The 17,301-nt window shown below is 38.2% G+C and overlaps 2 protein-coding genes across 3 annotated transcripts in view; one reads left to right on the top strand and one right to left on the bottom strand.

Annotated features, from left to right (window-relative positions):
• The first annotated feature begins 109 nt into the window (after nucleotides 1-109).
• cflara (CASP8 and FADD like apoptosis regulator a) lies at nucleotides 110-6,946 on the top strand. Its single transcript, XM_039673468.2, has 10 exons — nucleotides 110-252; nucleotides 1,033-1,660; nucleotides 1,799-1,904; nucleotides 2,067-2,202; nucleotides 3,882-3,928; nucleotides 4,029-4,092; nucleotides 4,180-4,232; nucleotides 4,360-4,438; nucleotides 4,792-5,305; nucleotides 5,494-6,946. The coding sequence occupies exons 2-10, from the start codon at nucleotides 1,305-1,307 to the stop codon at nucleotides 5,618-5,620; spliced, it is 1,482 nt and encodes a 493-aa protein (XP_039529402.2). The 5' UTR covers nucleotides 110-252; nucleotides 1,033-1,304; the 3' UTR covers nucleotides 5,621-6,946.
• A 562-nt stretch (nucleotides 6,947-7,508) lies between these two features.
• The window catches only part of LOC120480385 (UDP-glucuronosyltransferase), a 77,856-nt gene continuing 68,063 nt past the window's right edge, over nucleotides 7,509-17,301 (bottom strand). For both annotated transcript variants that reach the window (XM_089125086.1, XM_089125087.1), the window contains 2 exons: nucleotides 8,565-8,784; nucleotides 7,509-8,480 (listed from right to left, as the gene is read on the bottom strand). In XM_089125086.1, the coding sequence (XP_088981212.1) occupies nucleotides 8,201-8,480; nucleotides 8,565-8,784 (500 nt within the window). In that variant the 3' untranslated portion in view covers nucleotides 7,509-8,200. The remainder of the gene's footprint in view (nucleotides 8,481-8,564; nucleotides 8,785-17,301) is intronic.

Below are 17,301 nucleotides of genomic sequence, written 5' to 3'. Positions count from 1 at the left end.
TCAACAAGCATCCCTTATGACCATCCCAGATCAAATTCCATCAGTCTGTTACAGAATTAGCACTAATAAAGTGTAAGGAGAGAGAAAAATGAGTAGCTTTATCAGCTGATTGAAAAAAAAAAAAAACAGAAACGAAAGTAGAGTTCGGGAGGGAGTGGTTTGGTAGGTCTGACTCTGTAATCTGAAAGAGGCTACTTTCGCTCTTAGGTTTTCTTTTCTGAGACGACGAGATGAAGCCACACGGCGTCAAAGGTATTGTCGTCAAAAACGATATGTCTTTCTTTATTTCTGTTCGTTGTAATTGTATGTTTTTTAATAGCTTAATACTTTATAATTTTAACTTTGTTTATTTATAGTTCCACACAATGCGTAGTTGCACACGTACCAGTTAAAGGCGACGTGAACAACATGGGTAACTAACGCTGGTTTATCGCTACATGCTAGTTTGTGCTTTTCGAGTGTAGTTCTATCTGATTTTAAAGGTGGTTGCCATTTAAACATTAGCTCCGCCCTTTAAAATGTGGTAAACTGACACGTATGCTCTAGCTCGCACTCAAGATGTCATTGTTCAAAACCATTCTTTTTATTCGGATCGAATTCGATTGACCCTTTTTAATGATGACGAAAGAACAGTTCCAAAGAACCAAAATGCAGAAGTCTTCCGTCATATAATAGGCTAACCATTTAAAACACGCCAGAAATGTATGCGTGGGTTAAGACAGTGAGTGTAAGTAATGTGAATCGCTTTGGGAACGTAACCAACACCTCACGGGAATCCCCTTCAAAATGGTTTGGGGGGCGGGGGGGTCGTTTTGTCCAAAATGCGGCGGAAAACCCCCCAAGTGGTCAATGCAAACCAACATGCAACTTAGCTACCACTGTTTCTTTATGTATATGTTTTGCAATTATTTAGTGTGGATATCCAGGTACTTTCTATTCTATCGAAGAAGGCATGATTTCATTTTGAGCTAACATCAACTCTTTGTTCCACCTTTCTTCTCTTCCTTTTCCTTTTCCTTTCATTGTCTCCAGGAGATAAGCCTCTCTGTAGGCATCACCACCAAAGCTTTTGGCCTTCAAATCTGTAAGTGCTTTGACACTTACAAGTGTAAATCCAAGTGGCCGTTGATTTCTACAAGAATGTGATGAATGAGGCTGCGGTGGATTTTTTTCCCCCTCTCTGTCAAGATAAATGCAATTTTCATTCAATTTCATCAAAAAACTAAAAATACAAATATTTTTTTCCACTGTTTTTCCGGACTTGATAAATAGATGTTTAAAATTGCCTACTCCCAGCTTTTAAAATGACCCAAACTATAACCTACAGCATATATACAGGCTCATGCAGTGAAATGGCGGATGGATTTACTATCATCGTTAACAATGTGACCGCAGATCTTAACAACGAGGAGTGTAGGATCCTCCGATACCTTTGTACAGATTTGTTCACCAATAGCTGTGTGGAAGATTTGAGAGGAGCTTTGCTGGCCTTTGCCAAACAGAGACAGAACCAAACGGGCCAATCTCAGGCTGGTGATGCCCTGCTGATGGAGCTCATGTTCCGAATGAAGCGCTTTGATGTCCTAAAGAAAGTTTTCGGCACCAACAGACAACAGGTAGAAAGAATTCTGCAGGAGGGAAGGGCCCTCTCAGATTACAGGTAATTTGTCATGTACATTTGTTTTTTCATGTCTGAAAATGCGTGTGGTAATGGAAAGTTTTATTTTAGAGCATGACCTTTATGTTATTTGTTATTATGTCATTTTTCCCCACCTGATTGCTGATCTCATTTCCACAGGGTTCTAATGGCAGATATGAATGAAAACCTGGACAAAGAGGAGTTACAATCTCTTATCTTTCTCCTGAACAGTATCCTACCCAAAGAAAGAATGGCTCGAGCTACCGTAAGACTGGAGAAATTACACGTTTAACCTTTAGAATGTTTGTACTAAAAAATAATTATACTCTGAACATAAATATGCATATGGCATGACAGTCCAAAAATCTACCACTTTTCCGGGATTTGTTATATTCATGTTTGTCTCATTGCATTTGATTTCTAATAGAGCTTTCTAGATGTGGTGGTGGAGTTGGAGAAGTTAGATGAAGTTTCTTGTGATAAGCTAGAACTGCTTGAACATTGTTTGAAGAACCTTAAAAGAATGGACCTTGTCAAAAGGATTCAGGCCTACCAGAAAAGAGGTCAGTCATTTGTGAGGTCACTTTTCTTTTGTTTGTTTAGTTAACTTCTTGTCTGCTGAGAAAAATGCACTGCAAGGTTTATGCAACATTTGCTTACAGCTTTTGATTTGACTATATGCAAAACTTAAAGGGTAATTCCACCGGTGGAGATATGAATATGTATTGAAAATGGGTCATATATTTAGTAGAATGGTATCATAAATTTCTAATTTGGGTCCTTATTTTCTGATAAAAGGCAGAAAATGACTTTAGTGCTTGTGGATTGTAGACAATAATCCCCATAGTGCACTGCAATGCTCAGCTCCGCAGGCCAATGGATTGGCGTGATTCTATATGGGCTTCAGACAATCGACACACTTACTCTGACGCGTAACTTTACATGTGAAGTGCAATCAAACCTTGGAGCGTTTTGTCTGCATGACCATTCAATAGTATGACTGGATTTCTAACAAAGGAAATCTTAATGCAAATGGTTGGAGTTTCCCTTTAATTCTGCTATAGAGAGCCTAAGCCCTCCCCTTCCGGTCGACCACCATTGGACCTTATTTCGGAAAAATATTGTATGGTAGTCAATGGCGAGAGACAACAAATATTTTGATCTCGTTTGAATTGTGCCCTGAATTACACATTTGATGGTTGTCAATTTAAAAGATACATTTTAAAATCAAGAAAGTCGCAGTTTGATGTAAAATTGATATGGCTGTGCAAAAGTTAATTGCGATTAATCGCATCCAAAATAAAAGTCTGTGTTTACATAATATATTTGTGTGTGCTGTATATAATTTATTTGTATATATAAATACCTATGCATGCATGTATATATTTAAGAATTGTTTGCGCTTAAATTCTGTATATATTTATAAATTAATATTATAATAATATAATATTATATATAATAATATAATATTCATTGTATAAATAAAAATATGTTATATATGAATAACACATTTTCTTAAATATATACATGCATGTGTGTGTATTTATATATACAAAATAATTATATACAGCACACACAAATATATTATGTAAATACAGACTTTTATTTTGGATGCGATTAATCGCAATTCATTTTTGCACAGCCCTAAAAATTGATAAAACAAAGGCGCACATTTTCTCTCAATGAATGAAGCTAACTTTACTGAAGCTAACGTCTGTCATTGTTTCTATCTTCTTACGTTATAATCGTAACGTTACGCCGTCATGCCTGAGTGTTTTGTACCAGACTGCACATATACGAGCAATGGATATTGCTCGTCGTTTCGCTTCCTGGAAGATGTAGTTCATTGAGCGATTTTCAAATAAAACTAAATTTTAACAAACATCATATGTGTAATTCAGGGCACAGTTCTCTCGCCATTGACTACCATACATTTTTTTCCGAAATAAGGTCCCATGAGCCGGAAGCGGAGGGGAGGGATAGGCTCTCCATTGAAACGTGTGTTTAAAAAACACCATGTTGCCCTTAAGAACCTAGAACATTTTGTATATTATAACCATATTATAATGCTTCATTTTAGTCTCACAGTCTCAAAGTTCATTTTCAAAGCCAAAGTTTAAAAAATAAAATCATGGTTGAAATTTAGTAGATGTGTTTTTTTTTTTTTTTTATGGCTCTGGTTACCAAACTTGAGCGGTAAGTGCATTTAAACAATTTAATAAATTAATAAAAATTTATTCAGGTCAGAATGTACAATGTGCAGTCCCAAAAGTTCAGAATTCCTTTAAGGTAAGACAATTTTAGAAAAAAAAAAAAAAGTCTCCAATAGGTCTAGTATGTTAAATGATGATAATTGTACTTACTATATCTCTATATTGCTCAATTTCAGTTCACACCTGGGAAGTGTCAGTCTTCTGTCAAACAAGTGAGACGATCACAATGCTGTTCTCAAGGTGAGATTATCATTTTCAGTCTTCATTTTTAGTTTTAATTAAGATCCTACGGATAAAATAACAGAATTGCTTTTGGTCTTTTTCTAGAGTTTAAAAATTTGAAGCTTTCGGTGCCAGAAACTGGTACACAACAACAACAGGTAATAAATCAGCTTCTCACTAATTAATAAATAGTCATCGTGGCAAAGCCTAGCATTTTTTTCTGATGGTTATTTTATTTATGAACAGGCTATAAGCTATTCCTCCCACTGTCTATATGTCTGCTAGGCTTTTGTGAAGGAGTATCAAATAAATCCTGAGCAGAGAGGCCTTTGTGTGATAATTGACTGTGTTGGCTTTGATGGAGGTAAGTGTGTGTGATATAGGTTTTGACCCTTAATAATCACTATAGTGACATTTAATACTGAAAACATAATCTGTTTTATCCCATTGGTTTGTTAGGGAAACTTTTTTTGCAGAAAAAAACACAATGACATAATGTTTACCCACAGGGGAAGGCTGTATTTTTGTTTTTTTGTTTTTAAATCCCATTTTCCACCCACATTATTCTAAAGAAATTGCTGTTTTCATTGGGGTTTTGTTTTCACTTTTAATTACAAATTAGGAAATGTGCGAAAAGAAAAGACTTGTAGATCATTATAATGCGTTCTTGTGCAAAACATCTGCATTTAAACGTCTACGCTGTTTGTGTCCTTTCAGAGATGTTGAATCAGACATTTGAGCGTCTGGGCTTCAGCGTCATTTTCCATTCTCTCCTGGGTCTGAAAGAAACCTGGAAGGTCTTGGAAGACCTGACTCGCAACCGGAGCATTCAGAAGGTCAACCGCTTTGTCTGCTGCCTCATTAGCAGGGGAACGGACACTCATCTGTTGGCTACAGACTCGAACGGCCTGGGCATCAGGCTGGAGGATCTCAGGCAGCTTTTCAGCCCAAACCAGTGTCCTTCACTTGGTGGGAAACCCAAACTGTTCTTCACCCAGATCTACTGGACAACAGAAGCCCCTCCAACACCCTCAATGGATGATGAATACCTTGAGACGGATGGACCGAAATGCCATTCGGCTAGGCAGTGTGCGGTCAAGAGGACTGTCCCGGTGTCAGCTGACGTCCTTTGGAGCGTGTGCACAGCAGAGGCGAAACTGCTGGAAGATTCTGGCCACCAGTCGGTTTACCTGCATGCATTACACACTGCCTTATTAAGGGGGCATGAGAGGTACTTTATGGACCTTTTTTTTACCACTGTTCAGTCCTTTATTGCTTGTAACCAGACATTTAACACTGCAGTAACCATAAAAATGAATTATAGATTTTCTCTACAAAAGCAGAATTGAAAATGACTTATGTACGGGGTGTTTTTCTTTCAAGTCCCCTTATTCTGTTTTTTCCCCCTTAAATTTGCAGAAAGAGCCCTTTATTGGACATCATGACGGAGGTGAACAGAAACGTGTTTAGTCACAATCAGCAGAATCCTGAGAAGAAGTATCATCTCCAACTCTCTCATACACTACGGGATACTCTTCACTTGTAACACGTAATGTGGGCTACACAACACATTCTGTCCCTTTCTCGCACAGACACTCTACTTGTTTTAGAATAGAATTGTTAGTGCACAAAATAGATGTACACATAGCTGCATACTGCCGTAATCGATGTTCTTATTGTATGTTTTTATTAATTTATTAATATTTTTATTTATTTGTGAAACTTCATCACGGTTGCAGCTATTACTGTGTTCTGTTTCAGTCACAATGCTAATGTCTCATTTAAACTAAGTGAAATACCTTCAGTCATTAGTCAAGCTAAATGCTTTGTCAGAGCAGCTGAAAATCATATACTATAAAGAAGAAAAGCACATGTGGCAAGTAAAAATTAGATCTTTTAATTACTAAACCTGGCATGACAATTAATGTACATGTGATTAAATATAGTCATATCATATGTTGTAGTAATAATCATGTGATTATTGAATATATCTTTAATATGTATGACTTAAGACAGAATAGGCTATCTCCTTATTAGTCACGCTAATTTTCATTAATTACAAAATTAGGAGTTCTGCATGGATAAACTGAACTACTGGTATTCCTAGAGAAACTTAGTTTAGCGTAGTAATTCTTAGTGTATCCTCTGTATATTTATAATATCCAATTAAACACCGAATATGAAGTTATTTAAACAAATATCTATTTCTCATTTAATCACTTGTCATATTTATGTAGCCTAATTTATAACTCCCTTTCTTATCACCTCAGAGATATAAGTAGCCTACTAACTGGTCTTGTGGAATTTCAGTAAAGGAACTAGATGATTTGTATTTGAAAATAATGAATGAACGGAATGTGAAAAAAGTAGGGCTGTGCAAAAGTTAATTGCGATTAATCGCATCCAAAATAAAAGTCTGTGTTTACATAATATATTTGTGTGTGCTGTAGATAATTATTTTGTATATATAAATACCTATGCATGCATGTATATATTTAAGAATTATTTGCGCTTAAATTCTGTATATATTTATAAATACATAATCTATATTATAAAAATATAAATATTTGATATATGAATAACACATTTTCTTAAATATATACATGCATGTGTGTGTATTTATATATACAACATAATTATATACAGCACACACAAATATATTATGTAAACACAGACTTTTATTTTGGATGCGATTAATCGCAATTAACTTTTGCACAGCCCTAGAAAAAAGTGATTAAAATATAATTTGTTACGCTCGGCTGGAAAAAAAAATAGTATTATGATTAATGTCATTAGCTCAATGTAAGAATACACTGACTTTGTGTTTTACTTGCGATCCTACAAATAAAAGACCAGATTTGATTACGTAGAATTTGAGGTTTGGTGTCTTGTCTTAATAATTTCATCACGTGAGCTTAACAAATCATTTGTCACCATCTACAATTATAATTGGATAGCTTAATATAATAAACATTCACTTCATAATACAATATAAATTTGAACAATGCATGCTGCAAAATATTGTTAAGAAAACTGAACTAAAGCTAGACAATTGAAAAATGAAATTCTAAATTTTAGCAGGCCTCTTCCCTCCACCAGGGGTCGCTTAAAGTAAGTTTTGAATTTTACTTTGCTTTCAGTGTTTTAGAAACTACATTTACAAATGAAGCTTTGTTCAACAGTTTAAAAAGATCTTGAGGTTTCACCTCTTGCACAACCAGAGCTTTCTGTCGAAATGAAACTTGGGCTTTACCCTTTTTCCAGTTTAAAGAAACGTGATATTAAAATTTGAGTTTACAATTACACCACTAAATGTAACAACCCTTGCACAAACAGTTCTCAACTATGTAATGTTAGATAATAAGGCTCTATTCTTCTAGCCTATTTCGTTTGAGAAAAGAGCCTGAGGTTTCATAATAAATAACTTCACTGTGTTCATATTTTAGGATTTTATTTTTCCAGTTCAAGGAGTGATTTTTCACAAAGCAAGAGGCTACAAGTGCACAACAAAAATGTTCCTTTCATACAAAATTGATTGGTCGTTATCATTTAATTGAGCATAGGAGCAAAATTAACAAGAGAAAAATCTAGGGGGGAAAGATAACTGGAAAAAGTTTAGGCAATTCAGTTCAGATGAAAAATGCATTGGTGTTGATCATAAGTTGATGAAACATGGAAGATGAATACTTCAATTGAAATAAAAAAACAAACAAACAACGGTTATAAAATTAGACAAGCTTATACTTTAGTTTCACAGTCTTTAATGTGTATTATATTCAACATCTATCCTTCCTGATTAAGGTCCATCAAGAACTGCCTTAAGTAAATAAAAATTATACTCTATATGATATTGACTACAATTATAGGCACTGTAAGTAGAGGTTGGCGATATCAAAATGAAAGTATGTGAAACTAATATCGTAAGAAACAAAATATTTACACATGAAACTGCTTCAAAATATGAATATGTGATCCCTGTTTACAAAACTGCAGCTTTAAAAAAAAAAAAACCCAAAACCCTTTGGCTCAGTTGTCAGCCGATGGAAGTCAGTGAAACTGAAACGGTAGATGTAGAAAATGTTTGCTTTTATAAGCAAATACCACTTTTTTTTTTATCCCCATACGATCAGTCTTCCTTCCTTTTCTGCGTTTTTCTACAGCAGCGTCTCCAGCACAGACCACAGCATTTAAATGTTACTAGAGTTACAATCAGGACAATAAAGAGCAGAAAGCCAATCACATCCAGACTGTGGTACTGAAGCCAGTTGAGGTCATGGGCAGCAGGTCTCAGATGCTCGGCCCCCTTATGTCTCATAACAAACTCTGTCCAGTACACCGCCAGATCCAAGGGCTGCATGGGACGGTCATTGTGTATGGCCGACAGCTTCTCCATTTTTTGCTTATAGCTACAGAAGACAGCGAGAGAGATGCATTGAGATTATGAAAGAGAAAAAAAAAAAACATGAAAAAAATGATGTTCAAACAGTCACCTGCTGTCATTAATAACTGCATTGAGAGCATCGACCAGTGTTTGTGCAGTAATGTCATGGATGTCGAGGATCACTCCCACCCCTCGAGATGCAACGCGGTGCACATTGTCATTCTGGTCACCAAAGAGGGGAAGCATCACCATTGGAACACCATGACAGATGCCCTCATAGATTCCATGCGTCCCACCATGAGTGATAAAGGCTCTTGCTTTGGGGTGACCTTTAATACATTACATGAGTTAAAGTTATTGCTGTGACAAGTCACTTTTTGCTTTTGACAGGACTAAGTGGATACAGAAAAAGGAGATGATGACGATAAAGGCAGTGTTAAAGGGATAGCTTTATGTATAACATTCTGTTATCATTTACTCTCCCTCAAGTTGTTCCAAACCTGAATTAATTTATTTCTTCTGCTGAACACAAAATATGATATTTTGAAGAATCTGGGTAACCAAACAGTTAATGGACCCCATTGACTCCCATAGTATGGGGAAAAAAATACTTTCCCCATACTGTGGGATATTTTTCAAAATATCATCTTTTGTGATGACAGAATTTTTGAGTGAACTATCCCTTTAACATGGCTTTAAGGTTTTTTTTTAATATTTATTATTAAAATATTTTTAATGAATTCAATTATTTTTTATTTACTTTTTTGGTATTCAAACCTTATACTAAACAGTTAGGACTGAAAAATGTAAAAAAAAAAAAAAGAAAAAAAAAAGAAAAGAAAAAGTAAAAGAAAGAAAAAAAGAAGTTAAAATAAAACAAATATTCTTATCCAATAAAAAAGTTGTAAACAAGTTGCCATGTAAAGAAAAGTCTTAGTTTTCCATATATTAATTTTTGTGATCATATCATTTGTAATAAAAAAAGTTTATAAAATTAGACGCAAAATGCAAAATAAAAGTCCCTAGCAGCCTGCCACTGTATAATGCTTCAATTTGAATTGTTCAGTATATGTTTTCAGATTCTCAAATGTAATTTAGTGATCTTTGCAGGTGTATTTCAAGAAATCGATAGGTGTACAGTACAGGCTATGGGGCACCATTTTGATTTAAATTTGCCCAAAATTTTTAAAGCTAACAGATTGATCATTGGTCCAGCATCAGTGCTAATATAACCAGAGTTAATAGGATTAGCTAGCATTATGAGTCTGAATGGGTTCTGCTCTCCAGTCATTGCAATCATACTTGACATGCCAGACAAATTAAAGACTTTACACAGCTTGTTTAACAAAAGCTGCTTCTGTGTTCTCAGTTTAATGGTCCATGTTATAGCTGGAATCTGTGGTTGGCTGAACCTTAACTAATCACACAAGGGATAAGCCAAGTGAATCCCAGATTTCACAATAATAAATGTACCCCCACCACACACACTTCTGGAAACACAAACAGGTTCAGTGCTTTAGAATGAGCGATTTCTAACCAAAATGACTGCTTAACTTCAAATAAATGGTTACATTTTATTTTGATGGTCAACATTAGACACTCTACTAACTATAAGTAACTTTGCAACTACATGTCTAAGACGGTCTAAGTCTCATGGCCCTCTTTCAGTATCCAGAGTTTTGGGAAGATTGGAGAAACTCAAAATTTCGACCCACAAAACCAACAGGAGTACCCCTGTCAACTTTAGGTGCAAAAAAAAAGTTTCTCTGATCTTCTCGAAACTCTGGATTCTGATAGAGGGCCATGAGACTTAGACCTGAGTGCAAAAATGGAGACTCTAGACCCTTCCAGAGCTGAGATATTGAGATCCCACGTAGCATTTATCCCACTATTTTTATAATGGCATAAATGCTACGTGGGATGTTAATATCTTACCTCTGGAAGGGTCTAGAGCCTCTATTTTTGCGCTGAGGTCTAAGTCCCATGGCCCTCTATCAGAATGCAGAGTTTCAAGAAGATTGGAGAAACTTATTTTTTCGCACCAAAAAAAAAAAACGAAAGGGGTACCACTGTCGTTTTTTTTTTTTTGGTCGAAATTTTGAGTTTCTCTGATCTTCTTGAAACTCTGGATTGCAAAAATTGAGGCTCTAGACCCTTCCAGAGCTGAGATATTGAGATATTTATAATGGCAAAAATGCTACGTGGGATCTCAATATCTCAGCTCTGGAAGGGTCTAGAGCCTCAATTTTTGCACTCAAGTCTAAGTCTCATGGCCCTCTATCAGAATCCAGAGTTTTGAGAAGATTGGAGAAACTTAATTTCTCACCCCGAAAAAAAAACGAAACGTTTTTTTTTTTTTTTTGGTCGAAATTTTGAGTTTCTCTGATCTTCTTGAAACTCTGGATTCTGATAGAGGGCCATGAGACTTAGACCTGAGTGCAAAAATGAAGGCTCTAGACCCTTCCAGAGCTGAGATATTGAGATATTTATAATGGCATAAATGCTACATGGGATCTCAATATCTCGGCTCTGGAAGGGTCTAGAGCCTCCATTTTTGCACTGAGGTCTAAGTCCCATGGCCCTCTATCAGAATCCAGAGTTTCAAGAAGATTGGAGAAACTTATTTTTTCGCACCAAAAAAAAAAAAAATGAAAGGGGTACCACTGTCGTTTTTATTTTTGGTCGAAATTTTGAGTTTCTCTGATCTCCTTGAAATTCTGGATTCTGATAGAGGGCCATGAGACTTAGACCTGAGTGCAAAAATGAAGGCTCTAGACCCTTCCAGAGCTGAGATATGTTAAAGGATGTATAGGCCAAACCAGGTGTTATCAGAATCCAGATATTGACACGGATCCATCACAACATGTCTTCATATTAGGGACTGAAGTGAGTGTTGGCAGTCAGGTGCTGGAGGAGTGGAGGAACGGATGTGAAGAGGACACAATCAGCGCCAACACGCACTCATCCACATAAACACTGCTGGGCTTATTACACACAGCACTGATCTGGCACTGCACTACTGTGTACTAGACCAGACAGCAGGTGCACACGCACAAACACACACACACCACAGTCAGTGTGTGACTCTCAACAAAACCAGATCCTGGTCACACTTCACCCCAAAATATGAAGCAGGAAATATAAAGACTTAAACCTGAGTGCAAAAATGGAGGCTCTAGACCCTTCCAGAGCTGAGATATTGAGATATTTATAATGGCATAAATGCTATGTGGGATCTCAATATCTTGGCTCTGGAAGGGTCTAGGGCCTCCATTTTTGCACTCAAGTCTAAGTCTCATGGCCCTCTATTAGAATCCAGAGTTTTGAGAAGATTGGAGAAACAAATTTTTTCGCACCAAAAAAAAAACCGAAAGGGGTAACACTGTCGTTTTTTTTTTCGGGTCGAATTTTTGAGTTTCGATATCTCAGCTCTGGAAGGGTCTAGAGCCTCCATTTTTGAACTCAGGTCAAAGTCTCATGGCCCTCTATCAGAATCCAGAGTTTTGAGAAGATTGGAGAAACTTCATTTTTCGCCCGAAAAACAAAACAAAAACGAAAGGGGTACCACTGTCGTTTTTATTTTTGGTCGAAATTTTGAGTTTCTCTGATCTCCTTGAAACTCTGGATTCTGATAGAGGGCCATGAGACTTAGACCTGAGTGCAAGAATGGAGGCTCTAGACCCTTCCAGAGCTGAGATATGTTAAAGGATGTATAGGCCAAACCAGGTGTTATCAGAATCCCGATATTGACACGGATCCATCACAACATGTCTTCATATTAGGGACTGAAGTGAGTGTTGGCAGTCAGGTGCTGGAGGAGTGGAGGAACGGATGTGAAGAGGACACAATCAGCGCCAACACGCACTCATCCACATAAACACTGCTGGGCTTACAGCAATGATCTGGCACTGCACTAGAGTGTACTAGACCAGACAGCAGGTGCACACGCACAAACACACACACACCACAGTCAGTGTGTGAATCTCAACAAAACCAGATCCTGGTCACACTTCACCCCAAAATATAAAGCAGGAAATATAAAGACTTAAACCTGAGTGCAAAAATGGAGGCTCTAGACCCTTCCAGAGCTGAGATATTGAGATATTTATAATGGCATAAATGCTACATGGGATCTCAATATCTCGGTTGTGGAAGGGCCTAGAGCCTCCATTTTTGCACTCAGGTCAAAGTTTCATGTTCCTCTATCAGAATCCAGAGTTTTGGGAAGATTGGAGAAACTTAATTTTTCGCCCAAAAAAAAAAAACGTAAGGGGTACCACTGTCGTTTTTTTTCCGGGCCGAATTTTTGAGTTTCGATATCTCAGCTCTGGAAGGGGCTAGAGCCTCCATTTTTGCACTCAGGTCTAAGTCTCATGGCCCTCTATCAGAATCCAGAGTTTTGGGAAGATTGGAGAAACTTAATTTTTCGCCCAAAAAAAAAATCGTAAGGGGTACCACTGTCGTTTTTTTTTTCGGGCCGAATTTTTGAGTTTCGATATCTCAGCTCTGGAAGGGGCTAGAGCCTCCATTTTTGCACTCAGGTCTAAGTCTCATGGCCCTCTATCAGAATCCAGAGTTTTGGGAAGATTGGAGAAACTTAATTTTTCGCCCAAAAAAAAAAAACGTAAGGGGTACCACTGTCGTTTTTTTTTCGGGCCGAATTTTTGAGTGTCGATATCTCAGCTCTGGAAGGGGCTAGAGACTCCATTTTTGCACTCAGGTCTAAGTCTCATGGCCCTCTATCAGAATCCAGAGTTTTGAGAAGATTGGGGAAACTTAATTTTTCGCTAAAAAAAAAAAACGTAAGGGGTACCACTGTCGTTTTTTTTTCGGGCCGAATTTTTGAGTTTCGATATCTCAGCTCTGGAAGGGGCTAGAGCCTCCATTTTTGCACTCAGGTCTAAGTCTCATGGCCCTCTATCAGAATCCAGAGTTTTGGGAAGATTGGAGAAAATAAATTTTTCGCCCAAAAAAAAAAAACGTAAGGGGTACCACTGTCGTTTTTTTTTCGGGCCGAATTTTTGAGTTTCGATATCTCAGCTCTGGAAGGGGCTAGAGCCTCCATTTTTGCACTCAGGTCTAAGTCTCATGGCCCTCTATCAGAATCCAGAGTTTTGGGAAGATCTGAGAAACTTAATTTTTCGCCCAAAAAAAAAAACGTAAGGGGTACCACTGTCGTTTTTTTTTCGGGCCGAATTTTTGAGTGTCGATATCTCAGCTCTGGAAGGGGCTAGAGACTCCATTTTTGCACTCAGGTCTGAGTCTCATGGCCCTCTATCAGAATCCAGAGTGTTGAGAAGATTGGGGGAACTTAATTTTTCGCTCAAAAAAAAAAAACGTAAGGGGTACCACTGTCGTTTTTTTTTTCGGGCCGAATTTTTGAGTTTCGATATCTCAGCTCTGGAAGGGGCTAGAGCCTCCATTTTTGCACTCAGGTCTAAGTCTCATGGCCCTCTATCAGAATCCAGAGTTTTGGGAAGATTGGAGAAACTTAATTTTTTGCCCAAAAAAAAAAACGTAAGGGGTACCACTGTCGTTTTTTTTTTTCGGGCCGAATTTTTGAGTTTCGATATCTCAGCTCTGGAAGGGGCTAGAGCCTCCATTTTTGCACTCAGGTCCAAGTCTCATGGCCCTCTATCAGAATCCAGAGTTTTGGGAAGATTGGAGAAAATTAATTTTTCGCCCCAAAAAAAAACGTAAGGGGTACCACTGTCGTTTTTTTTTTCGGGCCGAATTTTTGAGTTTCGATATCTCAGCTCTGGAAGGGTCTAGAGCCTCCATTTTTGCACTCAGGTCTAAGTCTCATGGCCCTCTATCAGAATCCGGAGTTTTGAGAAGATTGGGGAAACTTAATTTTTCGCCCCAAAAAAAAAACGTAAGGGGTAACACTGTCGTTTTTTTTCTGGTCGAAATTTTGAGTTTCGATATTTCAGCTCTGGAAGGGGCTAGAGCCTCCATTGTTGCACTCAGGTCTAAGTCTCATGGCCCTCTATCAGAATCCAGAGTTTTGGGAAGATTGGAGAAACTTAATTTTTCGCCCAAAAAAAAATCGTAAGGGGTACCACTGTCGTTTTTTTTTTCGGGCCGAATTTTTGAGTTTCGATATCTCAGCTCTGGAAGGGGCTAGAGCCTCCATTTTTGCACTCAGGTCTAAGTCTCATGGCCCTCTATCAGAATCCAGAGTTTTGGGAAGATTGGAGAAACGTAATTTTTCGCCCAAAAAAAAAAAACGTAAGGGGTACCACTGTCGTTTTTTTTTCTGGCCGAATTTTTGAGTGTCGATATCTCAGCTCTGGAAGGGGCTAGAGACTCCATTTTTGCACTCAGGTCTAAGTCTCATGGCCCTCTATCAGAATCCAGAGTTTTGGGAAGATTGGGGAAACTTAATTTTTCGCTAAAAAAAAAAAAAGCGTAAGGGGTACCACTGTCGTTTTTTTTCCGGGCCGAATTTTTGAGTTTCGATATCTCAGCTCTGGAAGGGGCTAGAGCCTCCATTTTTGCACTCAGGTCTAAGTCTCATGGCCCTCTATCAGAATCCAGAGTTTTGGGAAGATTGGAGAAACTTAATTTTTCGCCCAAAAAAAAAAAAAACGTAAGGGGTACCACTGTCGTTTTTTTTCGGGCCGAATTTTTGAGTTTCGATATCTCAGCTCTGGAAGGGGCTAGAGCCTCCATTTTTGCACTCAGGTCTAAGTCTCATGGCCCTCTATCAGACTCCAGAGTTTTGGGAAGATTGGAGAAACGTAATTTTTCGCCCCAAAAAAAAAACGTAAGGGGTACCACTGTCGTTTTTTTTTTCGGGCCGAATTTTTGAGTTTCGATATCTCAGCTCTGGAAGGGGCTAGAGCCTCAATTTTTGCACTCAGGTCTAAGTCTCATGGCCCTCTATCAGAATCCAGAGTTTTGGGAAGATTGGAGAAACTTAATTTTTCGCCCAAAAAAAAAAAACGTAAGGGGTACCACTGTCGTTTTTTTTTCGGGCCGAATTTTTGAGTGTCGATATCTCAGCTCTGGAAGGGGCTAGAGACTCCATTTTTGCACTCAGGTCTAAGTCTCATGGCCCTCTATCAGAATCCAGAGTTTTGAGAAGATTGGGGAAACTTAATTTTTCGCTAAAAAAAAAAAACGTAAGGGGTACCACTGTCGTTTTTTTTTCGGGCCGAATTTTTGAGTTTCGATATCTCAGCTCTGGAAGGGGCTAGAGCCTCCATTTTTGCACTCAGGTCTAAGTCTCATGGCCCTCTATCAGAATCCAGAGTTTTGGGAAGATTGGAGAAAATAAATTTTTCGCCCAAAAAAAAAAAAACGTAAGGGGTACCACTGTCGTTTTTTTTTCGGGCCGAATTTTTGAGTTTCGATATCTCAGCTCTGGAAGGGGCTAGAGCCTCCATTTTTGCACTCAGGTCTAAGTCTCATGGCCCTCTATCAGAATCCAGAGTTTTGGGAAGATCTGAGAAACTTAATTTTTCGCCCAAAAAAAAAAACGTAAGGGGTACCACTGTCGTTTTTTTTTCGGGCCGAATTTTTGAGTGTCGATATCTCAGCTCTGGAAGGGGCTAGAGACTCCATTTTTGCACTCAGGTCTGAGTCTCATGGCCCTCTATCAGAATCCAGAGTGTTGAGAAGATTGGGGGAACTTAATTTTTCGCTCAAAAAAAAAAAAACGTAAGGGGTACCACTGTCGTTTTTTTTTTTCGGGCCGAATTTTTGAGTTTCGATATCTCAGCTCTGGAAGGGGCTAGAGCCTCCATTTTTGCACTCAGGTCTAAGTCTCATGGCCCTCTATCAGAATCCAGAGTTTTGGGAAGATTGGAGAAACTTAATTTTTCGCCCAAAAAAAAAAACGTAAGGGGTACCACTGTCGTTTTTTTTTTTCGGGCCGAATTTTTGAGTTTCGATATCTCAGCTCTGGAAGGGGCTAGAGCCTCCATTTTTGCACTCAGGTCCAAGTCTCATGGCCCTCTATCAGAATCCAGAGTTTTGGGAAGATTGGAGAAAATTAATTTTTCGCCCCAAAAAAAAACGTAAGGGGTACCACTGTCGTTTTTTTTTCGGGCCGAATTTTTGAGTTTCGATATCTCAGCTCTGGAAGGGTCTAGAGCCTCCATTTTTGCACTCAGGTCTAAGTCTCATGGCCCTCTATCAGAATCCGGAGTTTTGAGAAGATTGGGGAAACTTAATTTTTCGCCCCAAAAAAAAAACGTAAGGGGTAACACTGTCGTTTTTTTTCTGGTCGAAATTTTGAGTTTCGATATTTCAGCTCTGGAAGGGGCTAGAGCCTCCATTGTTGCACTCAGGTCTAAGTCTCATGGCCCTCTATCAGAATCCAGAGTTTTGGGAAGATCTGAGAAACTTAATTTTTCGCCCAAAAAAAAAAACGTAAGGGGTACCACTGTCGTTTTTTTTTCGGGCCGAATTTTTGAGTGTCGATATCTCAGCTCTGGAAGGGGCTAGAGACTCCATTTTTGCACTCAGGTCTGAGTCTCATGGCCCTCTATCAGAATCCAGAGTTTTGAGAAGATTGGGGAAACTTAATTTTTCGCTCAAAAAAAAAAAATGTAAGGGGTACCACTGTCGTTTTTTTTTTCGGGCCGAATTTTTGAGTTTCGATATCTCAGCTCTGGAAGGGGCTAGAGCCTCCATTTTTGCACTCAGGTCTAAGTCTCATGGCCCTCTATCAGAATCCAGAGTTTTGGGAAGATTGGAGAAAATTAATTTTTCGCCCAAAAAAAAAAAAACGTAAGGGGTACCACTGTCGTTTTTTTTCTGGGGCGAATTTTTGAGTTTCAATATCGCAGCTCTGGAAGAGGCTAGAGCCTCCATTTTTGCACTCAGGTCTAAGTCTC

The sequence above is a fragment of the Pimephales promelas genome, chromosome 21 (genome assembly GCF_988280905.1).
Source record: "Pimephales promelas chromosome 21, fPimPro1.hap1.1, whole genome shotgun sequence".
NCBI lineage: Eukaryota > Metazoa > Chordata > Actinopteri > Cypriniformes > Leuciscidae > Pimephales > Pimephales promelas.
Note: the sequence above shows the minus strand (reverse complement) of the source record. Positions and strands in the feature narration are given on the sequence as shown.